General features: G+C 27.7%; 1 protein-coding gene and 1 long non-coding RNA gene across 8 annotated transcripts; both read left to right on the top strand.

Annotated features, from left to right (window-relative positions):
* Positions 1–1,048: 1,048 nt before the first annotated feature.
* LOC137818125 (uncharacterized) lies at positions 1,049–4,560 on the top strand. 7 transcript variants are annotated; one of them, XR_011082035.2, is made up of 3 exons: positions 1,049–1,202; positions 1,712–1,760; positions 4,358–4,560. It is a non-coding gene; the product is annotated as an uncharacterized LOC137818125 (long non-coding RNA). The 7 variants fall into 7 exon arrangements; XR_011082033.2 differs by lacking the exon at positions 4,358–4,560 and adding an exon at positions 3,174–3,351; XR_016517614.1 differs by lacking the exon at positions 4,358–4,560 and adding an exon at positions 3,122–3,351.
* Positions 4,561–8,140: 3,580 nt separating this feature from the next.
* LOC137818042 (glycosyl hydrolase 5 family protein) lies at positions 8,141–15,942 on the top strand. The gene is made up of 4 exons (XM_068621264.2): positions 8,141–8,599; positions 9,513–9,760; positions 14,388–14,908; positions 15,335–15,942. Exons 1-4 carry the CDS (start codon positions 8,201–8,203, stop codon positions 15,757–15,759), a joined length of 1,593 nt encoding a protein of 530 aa, XP_068477365.1. The 5' UTR covers positions 8,141–8,200; the 3' UTR covers positions 15,760–15,942.
* The last annotated feature ends 6,564 nt before the right edge of the window (positions 15,943–22,506 follow it).

The following is a 22,506-nucleotide window of genomic DNA, read 5'->3' as shown; positions in this document are numbered from 1 at the left end:
AACCAAGGTGCAATTTGAACATAAAATTGAATGATTTGAAATTGGATTTTAAAGCATTTCAATATCTTCTTACTTGAAATTTGAAATGAGAATAATTGCATAAAGATAGTTGCAACATAATAATTCAACATTTTAATTTATTATTTGGAAAATTGTCTATTATACTTTAGTTTATTATAAATTGATACGTATAAAAATGTAAGCAATTAGATATTTAAATATACTAAATTTTAAATAATATTTTTAATACTATTTTTCAACTTTTTAAAATAATAGTTTCACAATTAATTATCTTTCAACTTTAATTTATACTCATTCTTCTTAGAATTAAATCAATAATATTCTAATAATTTCAAAATATTACTTAATTGATTTTATTTTATTTTAAATCACATTAATTAAATCTATTATAAAAAAAATTATTCTTTCTCATTTACTTTTGAATCTCCTATCTTTAATAAAAAAATTCAATTTTTATTCAGTTCTTTCTTCTTCTTCTCCTACATTCGATCCAAAAGTATAATTTTTCAATTCAGACTAATTTGTGGTCTGCTGGTGACGGTGAAAACCCGCTTCATTTCATCTATACTTGTGAAATGAATGGTATCTGACAAAGACTTTTGTTCATGTCTTGATTACCAATAGTTATTTCAGAGAGAGAAGTTGGAAAGTAACTAATAGCAACCATAACTAATTAAGGAGAAAGTTTGAGCAATAAATTAGTATATATTCAGATAAAATACACACAAAAAGCTACTACAATGCTGTGAAGGTTTACTTTAATATCTCTTTGTTGGGAAAATAAAAGAATAAGTCAAAATAGGTGTTAGTAACTTTAAAAATGGATTTGTAGTAACCTACAAAGTGAGTCACGAGACACTTCTATACTTATAACATTTGAGGGAGCACAAACAGACAACTTTCTACACGTGTCGCTCTCACGAATTTTTGAAGAAAATAAACAAAAAATGAAATTTATCAGAAGAAGAATGTTTACTGAGGCTTTAGCTGGGAAGAAAACGAGCCCATGATTCTGCTGGCCCAAAATGAGTGAACAGGCCCAATATGCATAGGTGGAGGAAAAATTAGGGTTTCTGAATGTGTATTTTGTGTGCCTAGCAATGGTTTTTCCAAAAGCATGTATGGCTGTGCAAATGTCGATTCCAGCAGGTGTTGCAGAACAATGACAGAGCACCCTTCAGGTAATGGTTTTTGAATTTGAATTTCCGCTTTCTAGCGTTTTTTCCGCTTTCCCCATTCTCTCTAAACCTAATTACTCTCCTTTACTCATTTTCACCAATTCGAAAACTTTAGAGATGCCGTATTTGAAAGCATTTTTCCCCAAAACACCATTATTTTTCACTATATATACAGTGTTGTATAAAACCATTATTTCATTTTTGTTCGGTTTTGTTCTTTTCATTTGACATCGAACGAGGTAATCTTTATACCGTTTCTAGGGTTGAGTTCGTGTTCTAGGGTTGTAAGCATGTGTTCATTTCATTTCTCTTTATTTTTGCCTTTTTTATATTTTGTTCTTTTGATTTGTTCATCTCATCTACTTTTTCCGTGTATTTTACCTCTTTTTTGTTGAGTTCGTGTTTCAGGTTTGTAAGCATGTGTTCATCTTATTTCTCATTTTTGGCTTTTTGTTCATCTCATCCAACTTATTCAGTGTGTTTGTTTTTCATCACTACTGTTGAGTTTAAAGATGGCAAACAGTTTCTCCATGCATTCAAGCAGGCCCTGCAACTGTTCAGGTCGTATTCTATCCCTTTTTTGGTTTTGTTCTCTGTTTTTTTTATCAAAGTTACGAACTTTGATCTTCTCTGCCATCCTTTCATTTTTTTTTTGTCAATATGTTTTCTCATGCTTTTTCTCAATATTTTTTGGTCTTTGGTTCTCTTTTTCTGATAAAAAAAAACTTTTTTCTAACATGCAAAAGCTTTCTTAAATTTATTTTTGTTTCTGTTCTATGTTCTTTTTATCAAAGTTTCAAACTTTGATCTTCTCTACCATCCTTTCATTTTTTGTTTGTCAATATGTTTTCTCATGCCTTTTCTCACTTTTTTTTGGTCTTTGGTTCTCTGTTTCTGATCAAAAAGCTTTCTTTCTCACATGCAAAAACTTTCTTCAATTTTTTTTTGTTTTTGTTCTCTGTTTTTTTTTTATCAAAGTTGCAAACTTTGATCTTCTCTGCCATCCTTTCATTTTTTTGTTTGTCAATATGTTTTCTCATGCTTTTTTTTCTCAATATTTTTTGGTCTTTGGTTATCTGTTTCTGGTAATAAAAAGCTTTCTTTCTAATATGCAAAAGCTTTCTTAAATTTATTTTTGTTTTTGTTCTATGTTCTTTTTATCAAAGTTTCAAACTTTGATCTTCTCTACCATCCTTTCATTTTTTGTTTGTCAATATGTTTTCTCATGCCTTTTCTCACTTTTTTTTGGTCTTTGGTTCTCTGTTTCTGATCAAAAAGCTTTCTTTCTCACATGCAAAAACTTTCTTCAATTTTTTTTTGTTTTTGTTCTCTGTTTTTTTTTTTATCAAAGTTGCAAACTTTGATCTTCTCTGCCATCCTTTCATTTTTTTGTTTGTCAATATGTTTTCTCATGCTTTTTTTTCTCAATATTTTTTGGTCTTTGGTTATCTGTTTCTGGTAATAAAAAGCTTTCTTTCTAATATGCAAAAGCTTTCTTAAATTTATTTTTGTTTTTGTTCTATGTTCTTTTTATCAAAATTTCAAACTTTAATCTTCTCTGCTATCCTTTCATTTTTTGTTTGTCAATATGTTTTCTCATGCTTTTTTTAACTCTTTTTTTTGTCTTTGGTTCTCTGTTTCTGATAAAAAAAGCTTTCTTTCTCACATGCAAAAGCTTTCTTAAATTTCTTTTTCTATTTTGTTCTCTGTTTTTTTTTTTTCAAAGTTTGCAACTTTGATCTTCTCTGCCATCCTTTCATGCTTTTTCTCAAATTTTTTTGGTCTTTAGTTCTCTGTTTCTCATCAAAGGTAATTTCTTTTTGAATTTGAATTGTCCATTGTTATTGGTTTTGACATTTGTCATATTGGTTACTGCTTATATTTAGATATTTTATATTGGTTTATTAGACTTTATTGTGTAGGCTGCATTTGAAGAAGAACGGTTTGAAGAACATGTTGTTGCTTATTGTGTAGGCTGCATTTGAAGATCAATGTGTAGGATCAAAGAATTTTCAGATGTAGGATAGATACAAGGATAAAAAGAATTTTGTAATTGCTTAAAGACATATTTTATATACTCTGATGAAAGAAGTCTATATCAATGTAAAATCAATTTCTTTGATTGTATAAAAAGACATTTTGTATATTTTGATGAAAGAAATCTATATGAATTTAAAATCAAATTTTGATGTAAACTGTTTAGATTAGATTCAAGGTCATTTCCTTTGTTTTGTGTATAGATATGAATATTTTGAGATTGTTTGAAAACTATTTTCTATTGCATTGTGTTTTGGAAACCACAACATGTTAATAACATAACATTACATTTAGATGATATAAAAATAAAAATATAATGACATTGATTTTCATTCAATATTATTTAAATCATTTTATGAACATTGAATAAATTAGAAGGCCTAAGAATTAATGAATAATAAATAGTAGTGTTGCAGTTATACCAAATAGTAATATGGAAAATATTTCTAAGTATAGATTCATAACTGAACTTAAGACGAGTTATACAAAATAATAGCATTATAGTTGATCATTATCTCTTTTGAAGGTTAAAAAACTTCATCCAATCATATTTCTCAACTAGCATAAGTATAAAAGTATTTGTTATGTGCATAATCCATTTCAAGATAGAAACAACAATATAATATATTGCAGTAGATTTAAACTATTCTGCAAAACAACGTTATTCTTTTTATATTATTGTACTTATATATTGATGTTATTTATTAATGATTACTCTTATGAATGACATATTATGTATTGCATTGTATAATTGTGTATTGCTATTTTAAAGGTTTGTATCTTTTGATCCTCAATTTCTAAAGTAGCAAAAATGTAAAAGTATTTCTTTTGTGCATAATCCATTTCAAAATAGAAATAACATAATTTCATCCATTGTTCTTGACATATGAATTTTCATTCTCTTTAGTTTATATCTCTGCCCTGCATTTCAAATATTTGTTCTTCCTAATTGTTTTGCTTCTATTGGATTATGCACTTGAGATTATATGCATATTATGGTTTTTAGATTGATAATAGTTCTGTCACATGTATTTTGCACTGATTTCATATGGATGTTCATGCTATTTAGTTTTCATATGGTTTTCAGATTATTCTAACTAAAACTACTTTGTTATGTGTAGGCTATATGTGAAGAACACTTTGTAGTCGCTGCGTATTAAATTTTATATTTGTAGGATTGATACTGGATGAAATAAATATGTAATTGTGTAAATACACATTTTGTATAGTGTGATCAATCTCCACCTCGGATGCAAGTCTTTATCTATGTAAAATCATATTTTGTATAATCCCAATTTTGCTTAATTAGTCTAATTCAGATAAAGTTATTTTTCATAATCTGCACGTAATAAAATTTTTAAGTTTTTAAAAATCCAAAATAAATACAAATCCTAAATGGTTTTATTTCATACTTAAAAATAATAATCTAAAATAAATACAAAATCTAAATGATCTAATGTTGTATTTAAATAAAAATATGAAATAATTTAAATTTCTAAATTATTCAAAATCCTAAATATACTCAAAATCAAAAAAGTTTTAATGCCATTCCTAAATAAAAATAAAAAATCAATATAATTTCTAAATTGTTCAAAATTCTAAATAAATTCATACCTTAAATTATTTAATGTCATTATTAACTAAAAATATAAAAATAATAAAATTTCTAAGTTTTTCAAAATCCTAAATAAATACAAATCCTAAATTATTTTATTTCCTACTTAAATAATAACCTAAAATAAATACAAAATCTAAATGATTATATGTTCTACATAAATAAAAATATAAAATAGATTAAATTTTTAAATTATTCAAAATCCTAAATCAAAACAAAATTAAAAAAGTTTTAATGTCATTCTTAAATAAAAATTAGAAATCAATAAAATTCCTAAATTATTCAATGTCATTATTAACTAAAAATCTTAATTAATTAAATTTCTAAGTTTTTCAAAATTTTAAATAAATAAAAATTCTAAATTATTTTATTTCCTTCTTAAATAATATTCTAAAATAAATACAAAATCTAATGATTTAATGTTCTACTTAAATAAAAATCTAAATTAATTAAATAAACACAAATCCTAAATCATTTTATTTCATACTTAAATAATAGTCTAAAATAAATAATATTTCTAAAAATTTTAAAATCCTAAATAAATACAAAATCTAAATAATTTAATGTTTTACACAAATAAAAATTTGAATTAAATTAAATTTCTAAATTATTCAAAATCCTAAATAAATACAAATTGTAAATTATTTTAAATTATAAATAAATACAAATGTTAAATTATTGAATGTCATAAATAAAAATTTATAAAAATAAAATTCCTAAATTATTCAAATGAATATTTGAAATAAATAAAATTTATAAAATATCCAAAATCCTTAATAAACACAAACCCTAACTTATTTTATGTCATACATAAATAAAATTTCAAAAGTTTTTAAAAATCCTAAATAAATATAAAATCAGAAATTATTTTTTTCTACTTAAATAATAAATTTTAAAATAAATAACATTTTTAAGTTTTTCAAAATCCTAAATAAATAAAGATCCAAAAAAATTTAATGTCATTCTTAAATAAAAATAGAAAATCAATAAAATTCCTAAATTAATTGAAATTCTAAATAAATCCATTTCCGAAATTATTTATTATCATTCTTAGATAAAAAATATAAACTTAATAAAATTTCTATGTTTTCCAAAATCTTAAACAAATACAAATCTTAAATTATTTGATTTCTATTTAATCTCAAAGAAATAAAATTTCTAAAATTTTCAAAATTCTAAATAAATACAAAACCTAAATATTTAATATTGTACTTAAATAAAATAGAAGTAAATTAATTTAAAAAATTATTCAAAATCCTAAATAAATACGTGCCCTAAATTATTTAATGTTATTCGCAAATAAAAATTTGAGGAAAATAAAATTCTTAAATTATTCAAAATATTAAATAAATACAAATCTAAATTATTTAATGTGCTATTTAAATAAAAATTTGCAATAAATAAAATTTCTAAATTTTTCAAACCTCTAAAAAATCAAATGCTAAATTATTTAATGTTCTAAAAGTGTGAAATAAATAAAATTTTATTCAAAATCCAAAATAAATACACATCTTTTACATTTACATTTATATATATATATATATATAAATTATATTTTTATACAAAAATAGTGAAGAAAATGCGCCAAATAAACAAAACTTGGAGCGTGATGAAAGAATTTAAGTATGTGAAATAATTTCAAAGAAGGCGATAAAATTATTTTTTAAACAGAGGTTAACATACCCAATAATAAAATTTGAGTTATTCGTCTTTTATGATGAATCATTTTTTTACATAATTGTTTATTGTTACTTATTTTTCATAAAATTTGTGTCAATTTGTTGATACTTGAACAATTTTTTTATGTGTATTATTTATCTTTATGTATTGTATATATTAATTTTAATATGTTTAGTTTTTTTATTTATTCGTATATGTTGATGGTTATTTCCTATATATTAATATCTGTTTTGTAATTTTTTTATTTATTTTCTTTACTTACATTTACATTTATATATATTTTCTTTACAAGCTATATTCATGCATTGTTTATATTAATTTTAGTGCATTTAATTTTTTTTATTTATTCGCATATGCTAATGTTTATTTCTCATATTGCTTTGTAAATTTTCTCATTTAAATTTACATTTATATATATATATATTTAATTATATAAATTATATTTTTATATATTAGTAAAGGAAAACGTGTCAATTAAATCAACAAAACTTAGAGCAGGATGGAAGAATTTTTGTAAGTTAAATGACGTCAAAGAAGATGATAAAGTTGTTTTTTAAGTAGAGGTTAACATACCAAATAATGAAATTTGAGTTATTCGCATTTTAGGATGAATTCTTTTTTTTACATAACTGTTTATTATTACTTACTTTCCTCAAAATTTGTGTCAGTTTATTGATACTTGAACAATTTATTTATTTACGTGTATTATTTATCTTTATGTATTGTTTATATTAATTGTATTATGTTTAGTTTTATTTATGTATTTGTATATGTTTATGTTTATTTCTTATATATTAATGTTTTAGGTGAATTTATTTATTCATATATGTTGATATTTATTTCTTATATATTAATATTTGATTTGTAATTTTATTTTTTTATATACATTTAAATTTATGTATAATTATAGAAATTATGTTTTTATACAAAATGGTGAAGAAAATGCGCCAAATAAATCAACAAAACTTGAGGCGAGATGGAATAATTTAAGCATGTGAAATGATTTCAAAGAAGGCAATAATATTATTTTTGAAACGGAGGTTAACATACCAAATCATGAAATTCGAGTTATTCACCTTTTAGGATTTTTTACATGACTGTGTATTATTACTTACTTTCGTCAAAATTTGTGTCAGTTTGTTGATACTTAATAGTGAAAGAAAACACGTCAAATAAATCGATAAAACTTGAAGAATGAAAGAATTTTTGTATGTGAAATGACAAAGACAACAAGATTGTTTTTGAATGAGAGATTAACATACCAAATAATGAAATTTGAGTTATTAATCTTTTAGGATGAATATTTTTTTAGATAATTGTTTATTGTTACTTACTTTATTCAAAATTTGTATCAATGGTTAATACTTGAACAATTTATTTATTTATGTATATTATTTAGGTTTATGTATTGTTTATATTAATTTTAATATATTTAATTTCTTTCTTTATTCGTATCTATTTACTTTATATATTAATATTTATTTTATAATTTATTTATTTATTTATTAATAGATTAATAATACTTCATAAATAATTAATATTTTGCCTTCTTTTTCCTGTGCATCGTGCGGGTTAAAAACCCAGTATTATACACAATGTGTTCAGATTTGCCCAGAGAAAAACTCTTGCGTGGAAGATATTTCACACTGATACACTGATATCAAAGAACATGATCCCTATGGTAACAAAAAGAGCAATAACAGTGCTGCTATATGTGACAGTTCTCCAAACTGTGAAGGGTTTTCCACTACACACCAGTGATAGGTGGATTGTGAATGAAAATGGGAAGAGGGTGAAGCTAGCATGTGTGAATTGGGTGTCTCATTTGGATACTGTTGTTGCTGAGGGCTTAAGCCAACAACCTTTGGATACGATTTCCAAGAGAATCAAGTCTATGGGGTTCAACTGTGTGAGACTCACATGGCCACTTCTCTTGCTCACCAATCACTCTCTTGCTTCTCTCACTGTCAGAAACTCTTTCAAAAACCTTGCTCTTCTTCAATCCATCGATGCTGTTCAAGCCATCAACCCCTCCATCATCGATCTTCCCCTCATCAAAGCTTACCAGGTACTGCATTGTTGAGTTATATACAGTCTTACCTTGTTCATTTTTGTTAGCATATTTGATTAACTTTAAATATAAAACTGTTTCTCCCTTAATCATCTATACATTTTGAATTCAAATAAAGAAGAGTTCTTACAACTTTCTCTATCAGTAAAAGTTATATATACATATATTTAGTAAAGAAGTTCTTAGAAGCATTTCTATATTGCAGCATCAAGAGATTCTCTCTCTCACACACAGTATTTTACTGTCTCAAGGTTTAAAATATATATATACATATATATATATATATATATATGTATACAAGAAATACTTATTTATTACTTTAGAAAATTAAAATGCACTGTGTTTATTATTTTAATCATTTAGATTTAAATTAAGCGAAATAAGATAGAATACAAAACAATTCAGAGTGATTCAGTTAATTTTAAAATAAAAGGAACTGGTATTTTAGAATTGATACTTTCATTTGTGTATTAGCAGAAAGAAAGTGTTGGTCGTTATGTTTAGGCTAAATTTATCTAAGGGAATAAAACCACCTACATAAATATTATAGTTCTACTTCAAAACCTACAAAACATGATATAACTAGTTAGGAATAAGTGAGTCCAATTTTGGACTAATGATATATTTATGTTTTGATTTTATTTTTTTGAAGTATATATATATATATGTTATATTTAATCAAGCAACTAATCTCCCCTTTTGTCATAATGATGATTCATTAATTTCATCTCCTAATTAGATATCAAATTAAGTCTCCTTGGTGGCCAAGTTAATTAATTATCTCAAATTGAATAGTAGTGTATTTAGTAGTTAGAACTTGGAATCATGATTATCCCAACAACCATATATAAATGTGGAGGTTTGTATATAGTAGTTGTAATTGTTATTAAACCATAATGAGCAATAACAGGAAGTGGTGAAAAGCCTGGGAGAAAATGATGTAATGGTGATTTTGGACAATCACGTGACTGTACCAGGGTGGTGTTGCAGTAGCATGGATGGCAATGGGTTCTTTGGGGATCAGTATTTTGATCCTGATCTCTGGATTATTGGCCTTACCAATATGGCTACACTTTTCAAAGGGGTGAGTAATGTGGTAGGCATGAGCTTGAGGAATGAGTTACGAGGTCCCAAACAAGATGTCAACCAATGGTACAGGTAAATTGCTACCCCCAAGAAACCCTGCATTAATTTTCTACCATTCTTACTAGGACTATTCACAAATGCTCATCAGAGACTGCTTAAGCCAATCATTAACAAGTGAAAAGGCAAGAACTGCATTAATTCTTTATTGAAAAATCTTAAAAAGATGCTCTCTTTTTTCATTTAAGTAAAAGAGATTCCCTTTTTAATTCTTTAATTATATTCTTATACTATAAGTAGCATTTTATATTGGATATTTAAGATTATTTACATCTTTTACGAGTCTCACATGGAAGTGAGAGATGTAAATTTACATTAGATGAAATATTTATTGTAAATTTATGTCAAATTATTGACTGCATGAATTTACATCAGACTTTGGATAAATCCAACATAAATTTTTAACATTTTTAAAAAAATATGTAATTGGTTTTGGTTTTAAAACCAAAATCTAAAATAAAGAAAAACATCAAAATAACCTTATTCTGTATATATTAAACACAGATGACAATGGTATGCAAAATAACATAATCACAAATGAAAAATTTTAAACATGGAAGAAATGAATATCCAATATGTAAAGATTTCATAAATCTCTATTGGTATAAGAAAGTACCACAAAGTTTTTGAAATTTCTGATAAGTATAGATAAACTAAATACCTAAAATCGAAAAAAATTATTCAAAAATACTAAAAAAAATTGTAGTAAATGGAGGAATTTTGGAGGGATTGGCGAGAATATTCCTCTCTCTTCATTCTGACCAACTCTCATCTTTATTGTGTGTTGATTCGAACTCTTTATCAAAAGTATAAATGTTTAAAACTTTTATTTACCAAATTTTTTTCATTTCAAAATTTATGATTGTTGTATCAAAATATAAGGACGGTACTATCAAATGTACACTACAAGAAGGTACCATATAAATCAAAAATCAATTTCTACCTACTTTTAATGATTTCACAAAAATCAGATGAATACTAAAAACACAAAAATACACCAAAAACGAATACAACAATTCATCATACTAAAAGTGAAAGTGAATACGAAAAAGAAAACAACGACAATAATAACAAATTAGAAACACAAAATCAATGGAGACATCATGCATTGTCGTGATTGAGTTCTCCAAAAACAACCATGTAGTTATAAAGCACCTATTTGAATGACGCACTTGGACCTACAAAACTCCAATGCAATCAAAGAAAAACATCTATCACCCACAACCATCGATTTAGACCACAAAAACGGCCTCCAAAAGGTCCGCAAACACCCATGCAATAGCCATCGCTGAAGAAAGAAAATGTGAAGGAATGGGAAATCGTATTAGAATCGCAAGGAAGAAGTTGAGAGCCCTAATTTAAAAAAAATTGGTTTAAGACTTAAAAGATTGGTAGAGGATTTACAATGTAGAACAACACACTCATAATAAGAAGCAATGAGGGTACAATATAAGACTTATTTAAATGCCTTAAGAGAAGTGTATGCAGTCATGATAAATGTACACCTACTTATCCTACAAAATAACCCTCTTGAATTCTTCAAGAATATAATGTTTATTAAAGGATAAACTCCACCATGCACAACCCTTCTTGTTTGAAACATGAGGATCGCATGTGCAATCTCTTTTCTAATAAATTTATCACTTATGTCTACATCAATCATTTGTGAATGTATCTTAGATGGAAACCTTTTCACATAAAGATTTGAGCGTAATTCACACCCAAACAAACATGTAACTTAACCTTTTAAAAGTTTCCAGCACCTAACATTTGATTAATTTTATAAGAGAGTGTGTAACTACAAGATGATATGTTGATCTTCTCAACACTTTTGGTACAAACATTAATATAAAAATAATTTTTATTAGGTATTTTTTTCTTGAATTTCATATTTTCATACAATGATTTTCTCATATGACTTATCCTAAATAAGTTATGAGTCGTGGTGTTCACCTCACAATTAACAGTAAAATTTTCTTAATCATCTAAGGCAAAACACACTACTGCAGAAAACAACATTGACGACATTTAAAAAGAGCATTTAAAGACAATTATAAAACAATCATTAATTTGGGTGTAGTTATAAATCAATAATTTATAATGACGGTTCTAGAATCGTCGTTAATTCAGTAAATAATAAATAAACAAAATAAAAAACTGACTAGGAAACAGAGGGCGGAACTACGGTGAGGGAGGCTAGACGCGGAGGTCACGGTTGGGGCAGTGCCGCATAGAGTTGGATCGCGAAGCTGGTGCGTTTTCGGTGCGGTGCGACTGGAGCTGAGGGTGAAGGTTGCACTGTCGTGCGAGCTGACGTTTTTCCGGTGTGGTGCGACTTGGAGTGATAGAGGTTGCACGACGACGATTTTGCGGTGTGGTGGAGGTCGCAGTGTCGCGCGACTGGAGTGAGGGTGAAGGTTAAGGTGTCGTGTGACTGAAGTGAGGGTGAACGTTGCGGTGTTGCGCGAATTGATTGATGGAGGTTGCACTGCAGTCAGTTGCACGTGGCAGTTTTCTGGTGTGGTGGAGGTTGCGGTTGGAGTGTGGTGGCAGAGAGACGAGAGTGTGAGAGTTAGAGTGAGAGAAGTGATATTGAGAAGAATGATCGTGAGACAAAATAAGAGAGAGAGAGAGAGAGAGACGCGTGTGACACAACACTTTTTCGAAAAAAAATTACACTTTTTAACGACTGTTTTTCCCATAACTGTCTTTATATGTCTCTCATAACCATCTTTAATGACAGTTTCCCTTAGAATCGTCATTAAAAATACAATATAATTACAAATTTGTCACCGCCTTTTTTACGATTTTTTACTAACCGTCTTATATGAAATTATGGTTTTGATATTTTGTAATAGTAACAAATAAAAAATAATTTGAAAATATTAACTATGAAGCCTAAATATCATTCTTACCCCTCTTTCAAAGAGTCAAATACCATCACTTCCTACCACAAACGAAAAAGGAAATAAAAAATAATAATAAGGAGTTCCATTATTTTTATTGAAAAGACCTTTAATAAAGAAAACTTGTGATATGGGAGAACTTCTTTGAAAGTCAACTCAATAGTAAACAAACTTATCAAAATTAACTTTGTTGGTCAACATATGAATTTTGTGTGGTTCTTATTAGGTAGGTATCCAACATGCTATTATAGGTTATTAGCTAACCATAAGGTAATTACCATGTAAACCTTAACACGTTGTGATGACATTACCAATCTTTATATTATAATTTTTATGAACTCCATGCTGCAAACCTACATTAAAATCATTAACAATTGTTGATGTTTCTCGTGTAGAAGCACATCAAACACCTACCCAATATAAACCACAAAACAAACCTGTAAGGAAAATTATAAACTGGCTAATAAATAATTTCATTGCATCATTTGGTTTAAAATCTTAATTTATGTATAAAATTCTATTATATTATATATTTACCATCATCTATTTAAAAAAATTCATCTTTTAATGAAGAAAACTCAATTTAGCAAGCCTAAGTTAAAAAGCATATTCAAATTTAATCATAAAAAAAGTTAATTATATATTAAATAAAATAAACGCTTAAATATTGTTTTTAAACATATAAAAATATATTTTTGTTATTATAGAATTTAATTAAAAAATCTCGATTTCTAAATATATAATAAATAAAAAATAAGAAAGTTTAAGTCTTCATTCCTAAGTAAGTCTTAATTTGAAAAAAAATTGTCTCGTGCAGTCAGACTTAAAAAAATTAAAGGTGACCACTTCTTACCAACAACAATAAAAAGAAAATCGTCATTTGGAAATGACTTCTTAATAAAATTTTATACCCAAATATGCTTTATCCGTTTTCCTAAAATTTTAAAAATTTATCCAAATCTATAAACTAATATCAGATTTACACCGTTTTGATGAAAAATCCAATAAAACACGGAGAGGGGATTATCCGGTGCGGTGAAGGTAGAATAAGAATGGAAAAGTTAGATTAATGAGATGATAGATTAACATGGAGGATTATTTTATCAATATAATATAATTTCATAAGTTTTTTATAGAAATTAATAAAATTTTAAAAAGTCATTGAAATTCTTAGATAATGACAACATAAAACAATTTAATTATGGAAAAGTAATGTAAGTGTGACATCACTTTAAATTGGCAAGTCTAATCAAATTTTAATTAAAGTTATATTAACTTCACACAATTTACTCATTTAAGTAATTTTTTAAAATTTTACCTATCCAACTAATTAATTTGTAGAACTACACCACATTTGATAAAGCAAAATTGGTAAAAAAATCCAATGTTGTGAATATCACATCATTGGTCATGTTGGAAATGACATAATAACATATTAAAAAATTAAAATACTGATTATTATTTTTAATTCCTATACCAAAAATTTTAACATCATACAAAATGAAATATGGAATTGAAAAAATAATAGTTATTAAATTATTGTTAAACTTTATATTAAACATTTTGAATTCTGAATCCATTAACATTAATCTGGTTTTGTTTATATCAGAAACATTAGAGAAAACAAAAGTAGAAAAGTAAATAGAATAAAGTTATAATTTCACTGTAGTTTATTTTCTTTGATTGGGATGCAACTCTAGACATTTTGATTGAAAGCATAGCCTTGATTAACATAGGTATATGCCAAAGGGAGCAGAAGCAGTGCATGCAGCAAATCCAGAAGTTCTTGTCATTCTTTCTGGTCTAAACTTTGACACTGACCTATCATTCATAAAAGAGGAGGCATTGAAACTGAGCTTCAATGGAAAACTAGTGTTGGAGGTGCACTGGTATAGCTTCAGTGAGGGTAAATCATGGACCTCAAGTAATGAAAACCAAGTGTGTGGGGAAGTCACAGAAAATCAAATGAGAATTGCAGGGTTCTTGTTGGACCAAGGATTGCCATTGTTTGTCAGTGAGTTTGGGCTGGACTTGAGAGGCTCAGATGCCAATGACAACAGATACATAAACTGTTTCATGGCCTTTGCAGCCCAACTTGACTTGGACTGGGCCCTATGGACACTTGGTGGGAGTTACTACATAAGAAAAGGAGTTGTTGGAATGAATGAGTCTTATGGTATTCTCAATTCAGATTGGAGTGAGGTTAGCAACCCTAGTTTCTTGCAAAGGATCTCAGCTATTCAAATTCCTTTTCGAGGTATCACAAACAATTATAATCATTTTTCATACATTACTTCATCTTTTTTCTTCCAAGTTTTATGAAAGCTTTATCAAAATGTACCCATTGATAAAACAACACATCTTAATAAGAAGAAATATCATGTGCATGATTGCAACCAATTTTCGTGTGAGAGAGAATTAAGTTCTATTAGTAAATTGAAGATCTGTAATAATTTCTCATTAACAAAGATGATCATGTACTGTAATGTATAATTAAGTATCATACTATTTTTTCTTACAAACTGAAAAATGCCTCAAAAAAATTAGTCAGAACTGTCAATAATTTCATGCGATTACTGTATTACTCACATTTTTCATTTTCATAACACCATATTTTCACAACTCTTGATCCTATATATATAAGCTTGTTCAATGTAAGTGTATTTGTCTTGACATATTTCAGGGCCAGGTTTATCAGAAGCAAAACCATTCAAAGTGATTTTTCACCCCTTGACAGGTTTTTGCATCATAAGAAAGTCACTGGTTGAGGCATTGAGGTTGGGACCTTGTTCTAACTCTGATGGATGGGAGTACACAGAGCAAAACATACTATCAATAAAGGGTACCAATTTCTGTTTACAAGCAGAGGGAGAAGGGAAGCAAGCAAAAATTGGGAATATATGTTTAGCTCCCAATTCAAGATGGGAAATGATCTCTGATTCAAAGATGCATCTATCAACTCAAATCAATAACTCTTCTGGTCTTTGTCTTGATGTAGACAACAATAACATCATTGTCACCAACACTTGCAAATGTCTAAGCAAAGATAACACTTGTGAACCTGCAAGCCAATGGTTTAAAGTTGTTGACAGCACAAGGAATAATTAAGTCAGCCTCTACATTATATATTTTTTTATTACGTTTGTTTTGTTGAGCTTCTTTGGGAAACGATATTTTCTAGAAATTAAGCATTGAGCTCAAGTACTCAACACAAAAAGTTGAACTCAACAATATGAATTGTAGATTTATCTTGACCATGTATGTATTCTTTAGTTGGGTGTTGTGCATGTACCTCTCCTTTGGCTAGTCAAAACACATTTAGTTCTTTGCTTTGCAGGAAGATGATATGCAAACAAATTTACTGATGCACACTGAACCATAAAAGGATGTAATCGTTTTACTGAATCAGAAAAAAAATTAATGAAATGTACAAAGAAAACCTTGATCAAGCTATTTACATGGGATATTCAAGTACCACGAGAATGGAATTTACACTAACTCAATCGTCCTAAAGATATTAGTGTGACATCGCATGCATGGAATGGAAATCCATGACAAAATACAAGAAAAATTGAAAAGTAGAATCAAGATTCAAAGCAAAAGAATTGCTCAACGAGGAGTGGAACTGGAGCTGCACTCACAAGAAGAAGGATCAACAACAGTAACACGCCAAGCCTAATCTTGTGAACCAAGGCACTGTAAACATCACACGATGCAAGAAAGGATGGTGAAACATTGATGGCATCATAGGAAGTGCATAGTTCAAACTTCACCTCACCACAATGGCCCTGCAGCTTGTCCCTCTCAGCATCAACGCTGAACCACAAGTCCAAGTAGGCAAAACCACACGATGATGCTCCAACAGCACCACCCCACTCATCAACTGTCAAAGACACATTGTGAAACTTGGCTTGTAGAGGTGGTGGTGGTGGTGTGTCTTGATGGAAAGAGAAACTCGAGAGTCTTTGTTGGCGGTGGAAGAGTGAGGCCTTGAAAGAAGCGTAGTTGATGGTGCCACCTAAAGAGTTGGTGTGGTCCACGAAGAAACTCACACCCAAGTTGGCTGTAAAGTTGTTTTGGGGTGTTGTGGTTTTGAGAAGGGAAGTGGAGGTTGATTGCAGAGTGAAGGAAGATGTGAGGGGAATGAAGAACAAAGCTATTGAAAAGGTGATGAACAAGATCATCCATTCACCAAGAAATGCAAAGAAAGTAGTGGCTGCAGTTTTGGACGTGAAATCGTCCATGGTAGAAAGATTTGGTGCAAGAACCAAAAGGAGATTAAAAATTCACTCAAGAAGTTCTCAAAATGCAAGATGAAGATATATGCACCAAACTGTTTGATACAAGTCTAAGGATGGAGAAACTATCATTTTCCTTCAACTATTTAAATATATTATCTCATAATATTTTAAAATATCTCAAATTATATTTTAGAATTTTTTCTATTTTCTATTTTAATTTGTTTACTTATATAATGTGACTTTTAAATTCCTCAAACGCTCTTTTTAATATTGTCATGTGCGTTTTTCTAGCCAACTGGATTAAGAATAAATTTTGCTTCTGATTGGTGAGTCTCTGTAATTTGATGAGCTTTCACTCCAAACAAGAATTTAGAAATTTATATAATTTTTTAGTATTAATTTAATTAAAAAAAATCTTTATAAAAAATAACTCAATTTTTCAAATAAGCTAGCTAAGTTATAATAACTTTATTTAAACTAATTCAAGACATCAAAATAAAACTATAACACAATAAAGTTTTGTGAGAGAAGTGTAGAAGTGATGTTTGAGTAATCATTCTAAATTCGCTATTAAACTTGTATACAAGTTAATTAATTTTGGTGAGACCAAGTTTAATTCAATTATGAATAAATCTTGATCAATTTAATTGGGTTACATTGAATAAGATTAAATAATTGGTTAACTCGGCCTAATTTATATCTTAAAAAATATGAATTCAAAATTATTTTTCTTTATTTTATTTATTAATTTAACTCAATATTTCAAAATCTAAATAATATAGTATCCCAATAGAAATGATGATAGCTCCATAAAAAAATAGAAATAGTTTCTCTCTTTGATGTCAATTGTTTTCATGAGTTAACAACTTATTATTATTTGATTAGAGGAGAAAATAACAATAAAAAATTGTTGAAATTTAAATTAATTTTAATTTACTAATTTAACTTAGATATAAAATTGTATAGTGATGTTTTAAAAAAAAAAAAAAACTTAGTAGTTTAACCTCATAGCTGTATTTTCTCCCAAACTATTCCATCTTTGCAGGGGTGTGCAATTATTTTCCTGTGTTATATATGACGATCCAACATGAATACAGTGTTCTTTCGATTTCTTGAAGGTGTTACAAGTATATTGATGAAAGTTTTTTTTTTCAAAATGGAATGACCTATATGTGATAAAAAAAAATCTTCAAATATTTAACTCAAATCCATACTTAGATTCAAACTCAATACTATTTATTAAATTGAAAAAATTTCGTGTTGTGTTTGGTGTTATCACAGTTGCAACTTTTTTCCTTTGCTAAAGGAATCTATACATAAAACTTGTTTATTAATTACAACTACGAGATATTTTATTTAAATTTTATTTCTAAATATATTTCAATTTACTGTATTTTTATTTCATATTTATTCCATTTATATATTTTAAACCTTGTTCGTATTTCCAACCTTAAAAAAAATCATACTTTTATAGTTTTAAAAATAATAATATGTATATATATATATATATAACCCAAAAATATGTAAAAGTAAAATTATAAAATACCCATTTATAAACATCTTTATTTTTATAAAGTTATATTTACAAGGGCTAATAAAAAGAATGTTTCAATGATTTGAAATCGATATTGCTAATACTTAAATTGTGATCATATATATAAGGTTAAAATTCCAAACTCTTGCAGATTTTCATCAAAAAAATCAAATATTTATTTGATTTGAGTGTCTCATATATAGATACAATAATCTTTCAAGAATTTGGATTGAAAATATTCCTTACCTTCTCTTTTATCATATGCTTTTCTTTCCCTTCATTGGAATCTCACATCAGTGTGTGTGACTGTGTATTGCTTTATTCCAATATGGCTTTTGAATTTTGTCTGTTCCCTTTAATTTTGAATCATTTTGTGAAGAGCAAAAGATCTATTATCTTTTTGTGGTGTTATGGGATATACAAAGTGTAGGATCCAAGAAAATTCCACTTCCCCTTTTCTTTATTTGTAAGATTCAATGACATTCAAGCAGAAATTAAAATAGACACAGCAAGAGAAATATGATGCATACCTCAAAATATTTAACTTTGCTTGCTAGCTCTATAGGCATATCCTTAGCTTGTGTGAACCAAAAGTTCATCATCTTTTATTATTCAAGATAATGATTTGAAATAAGGGAGTTAAAATTTGAACCCATGCATATAAAAAAATTATTGTTTCCAAAAAATAAATTAATTTATTATTGTTAGTTTTTAAAAATTAAATTTCTTTTAAACGTAACTATATATAATAAATTTGGGAATGTAAAAGTATACCGTAACAAAAATATCATGTAAATTGTTTTGCTTCTCTGGTGATGATGACCCTTACCAGTAATACTGGTGGATAATTTGGTTCTTAAAGAAGGTAATAAGGAAACATTGATTCCAAAAAGAATATTTAGATATTAAAATTTTATTTATTATCATTTTAATTTCTATAATTAACAAAAATTTAAAAAAAAATTGTAATTCACCGTCAATTTTAACCTAAAATTTCATATAACATGTAACTTTGTTTATAATATTATTATGTATAGCAATTTTACAGGACTCAAAGCTTGTGCTATTCTTAAAGAAATTATTCATGGGAACTGTTTTTGGGATTCTAGATCCAAATATCATATTGCATTAAAATTCTATAACCAGTGATTTTTTTTTACTACAGATGTATGAATAATAAAAGATATATATTCATCAGTTGAAATCTTAGTTATTTATGTCTAACATGCATGCATTAGAAAGAGAGAGAGAAAGACAAAAAAATAATAATAAATAAGCAACAAGCCACATAAAGCTTAATGGTGGATTTTGGTAGCCACTACATTCGAAGAAATGTTAAACAAATTTGGACATGATTCGATTGAATGGGATGAATAGATAAAATTAAATAAATAAAGTTGAGTGAAATAGATAATAACGATTAAGTTTAAATAATGATTAGGATTTTGTTGGTATTTAATTTGATTCGAAAATGGTATTCTAATATTGATAAATTTGTAGGTATATTTAAATTTTAAATTTTATTTTTGGTATGATTTTTTTAGAATTAATATAAAATTATAGTCCATTATAAAAATAATTATCAAAATCACACGTGTTATAAAATAATTGAGATACGATTTTATTATAAAAAGTTGTGTTAATATGAGATAATTTTATTATAATTAGTGTGGGAAAATTAGGTTTAGGATTACTCGTATTTTTTGTGAAGGGAATGCGTGTGCTGATAAGTTGGCTAATTTAGAATTTATTCACAAAGAATTATTTCATTGGTATAATAGGCTTCTATCTAGTCTGTTCTTATAATTCTTTATGAATAAGTATAGTTTACATATTTATCGTTTTTGTTGACATTTGGGTATGAATTTTAGTCTTGTCTCCCCATATTTTTTTATTTTTTTTTTTAATAATATTTTTTTCATGTGATGATAGATGATTGTTGTTACTTGAAGTGTCAGTCTAGCTGAGATGTCAAGTGCATAGTGATATCTAATATATATGAAAGCATTTTTATAAAAAAAAATTGTATTAAAATAACACGATTTTACCTAGATTAAAAGTAAAGTTGTATTAAGATGACACATTGTATTGAACTATCAATTTAAAAAAATTTACAAAATTAAGAAAGTTTTTGTAAAATAAATTGTGTAGGAAACAAAATTTGTCAAATTCTACAAAGTTTTGTGAGAAATTTTTTAAATAGTCATAACTTTTAATAAAGAATTTTCAGTTAAACGTGAAAATTGTTTAAAATAAGGTAAGAAATTTAATGACCAGTATCCAAAACAAATTGAGTCTATCAAAATTTAAAAAAATCAATTATTTACTAATAATTTTTAGTATTTTTGAAACATTTTTGTGGGTTATGACTCACCTTTTCGTTTTCTTGTCATAATTGGGAGGTTATTTGTCACACTTAATTGCAATCAAAGAGAGGTTACTCACCACAATTAAATTGTAATCAAATGGAGGTTTCTTACTACAATTAATTGTCATTAAAGGGAGGTTAATTACCATTAATTGTACTTATTATTGTTGTCTCCTAGAACCACTATATATAGTGACTTCCTTCAAGCAATGTAACATACAACAAACAAGCAACACACACTTGCTTCCTCTCTCTTTTCATATACTCTCTATTTTTGTTATTGGGTGTAAGCGTTTGACCCATATAGAGAGAATTTGTTTTAGGGCTATTTATCTATTTGTTTGAGAGGAATTCATTGTACTCCCAGTACCATTATAGTGGAAGTTTTGGCTATCTCGTTGGTGGTTTTTTACCTCTATTTAAAGGGGTTTTTCACCTAAAAATTTCTGGTATCATTCTCACTTTACTTTGTTACTTTAATTTCTCATGATCTTTGGTTGAAATTATTACGCTTTCGCACACGATATCCCTACAAATTGGCATCAGAGCTTTTTCGATAATTCAACCAGGATCTGTTGTTCAATAATGTCAAAATTGGATATTGAGAAATTTGATGGTAAAATCAGCTTTGCTATCTGGCGAGTCCAAATGCTAGCTGTTCTCACCCAAAATGGTTTAAAGAAAGTTTTGACAGGTAAAATGATGAGACCATCCACTATGACGGAGGAGCAGTGGGATGAGATGGATGAAAAGGCATTGTCTGCAATCCAGTTATGCTTGTCACGTGAGGTGTTGCGTGAGGTCATCAACGAGAAAACTACAGCAGACATATGGAGTAAATTGGAGTCTCTATACATGACCAAAAGTCTTGCAAACAAACTCTGGTTAAAGGAGCGACTCTTTACACTCCAAATGTCCGAAGGTACTCCCATCCAATCTCACCTTGATGAATTTAATTCCATCATAATTGATTTGGAAAATTTGGATGTTAAAATTAATGATGAGGATAAAGTCGTTCTACTTATTGTTTCTCTACCACCCTCGCATCGACAATTCAAAGAAATTATGTTATACGGTAATTATCTTACCTTAAGCTTTGGTGATGTCAAGACTAATTTACTAGCCAAAGAAAAATTTGATACTCAAATTCATTCTAAAAGTTCTGGTGAAGGATTAGTAGTTAGAGGGAGAAATCAAGAGAAAGGTAGGAACAATAAGTATAAATCTAGGTCAAAATCTAAAGGCAAGAACTCCAAATATTGTCGTTATTGCAAGAAAAAGGGACACAAGATCTCTGAATGTTATAAATTGAAAAATAAGCAAGATAGAGAAGATAAGGGAAATGGTAAACAACCAGAAAAATTTGCCGAAGCTAGTATTGTTGAAACTGAATCTGATGGGGATTGTTTTGTAGCTTCCAACACTGAACAAAGGTCTAAAAATGAATGGATTCTTGATTCTGGTTGTACTTTTCACATGTCTCACAATAGAGATTGGTTTACCACATATGAACCAGTTTATAATGGTCTTGTTTTGATGGGAAACGATGCTCAATGCAAAGTTGTTGGTGAAGGAACAATCAAAATCAAGACACATGATGGAATTGTTAGAACTTTAACAGGTGTCAGATATGTCTCTGAGTTGAAACGCAATCTCATTTCCTTAGGCACCCTTGAATCTCATGGGTGTAGATACTCAGCTGAAGGTGGAGT

The sequence above is a fragment of the Phaseolus vulgaris genome, chromosome 11 (assembly GCF_051622355.1).
Source record: "Phaseolus vulgaris cultivar YP4 chromosome 11, ASM5162235v1, whole genome shotgun sequence".
Lineage (NCBI taxonomy): Eukaryota > Viridiplantae > Streptophyta > Magnoliopsida > Fabales > Fabaceae > Phaseolus > Phaseolus vulgaris.
This window is presented reverse-complemented; position numbering and strand designations above follow the sequence as displayed.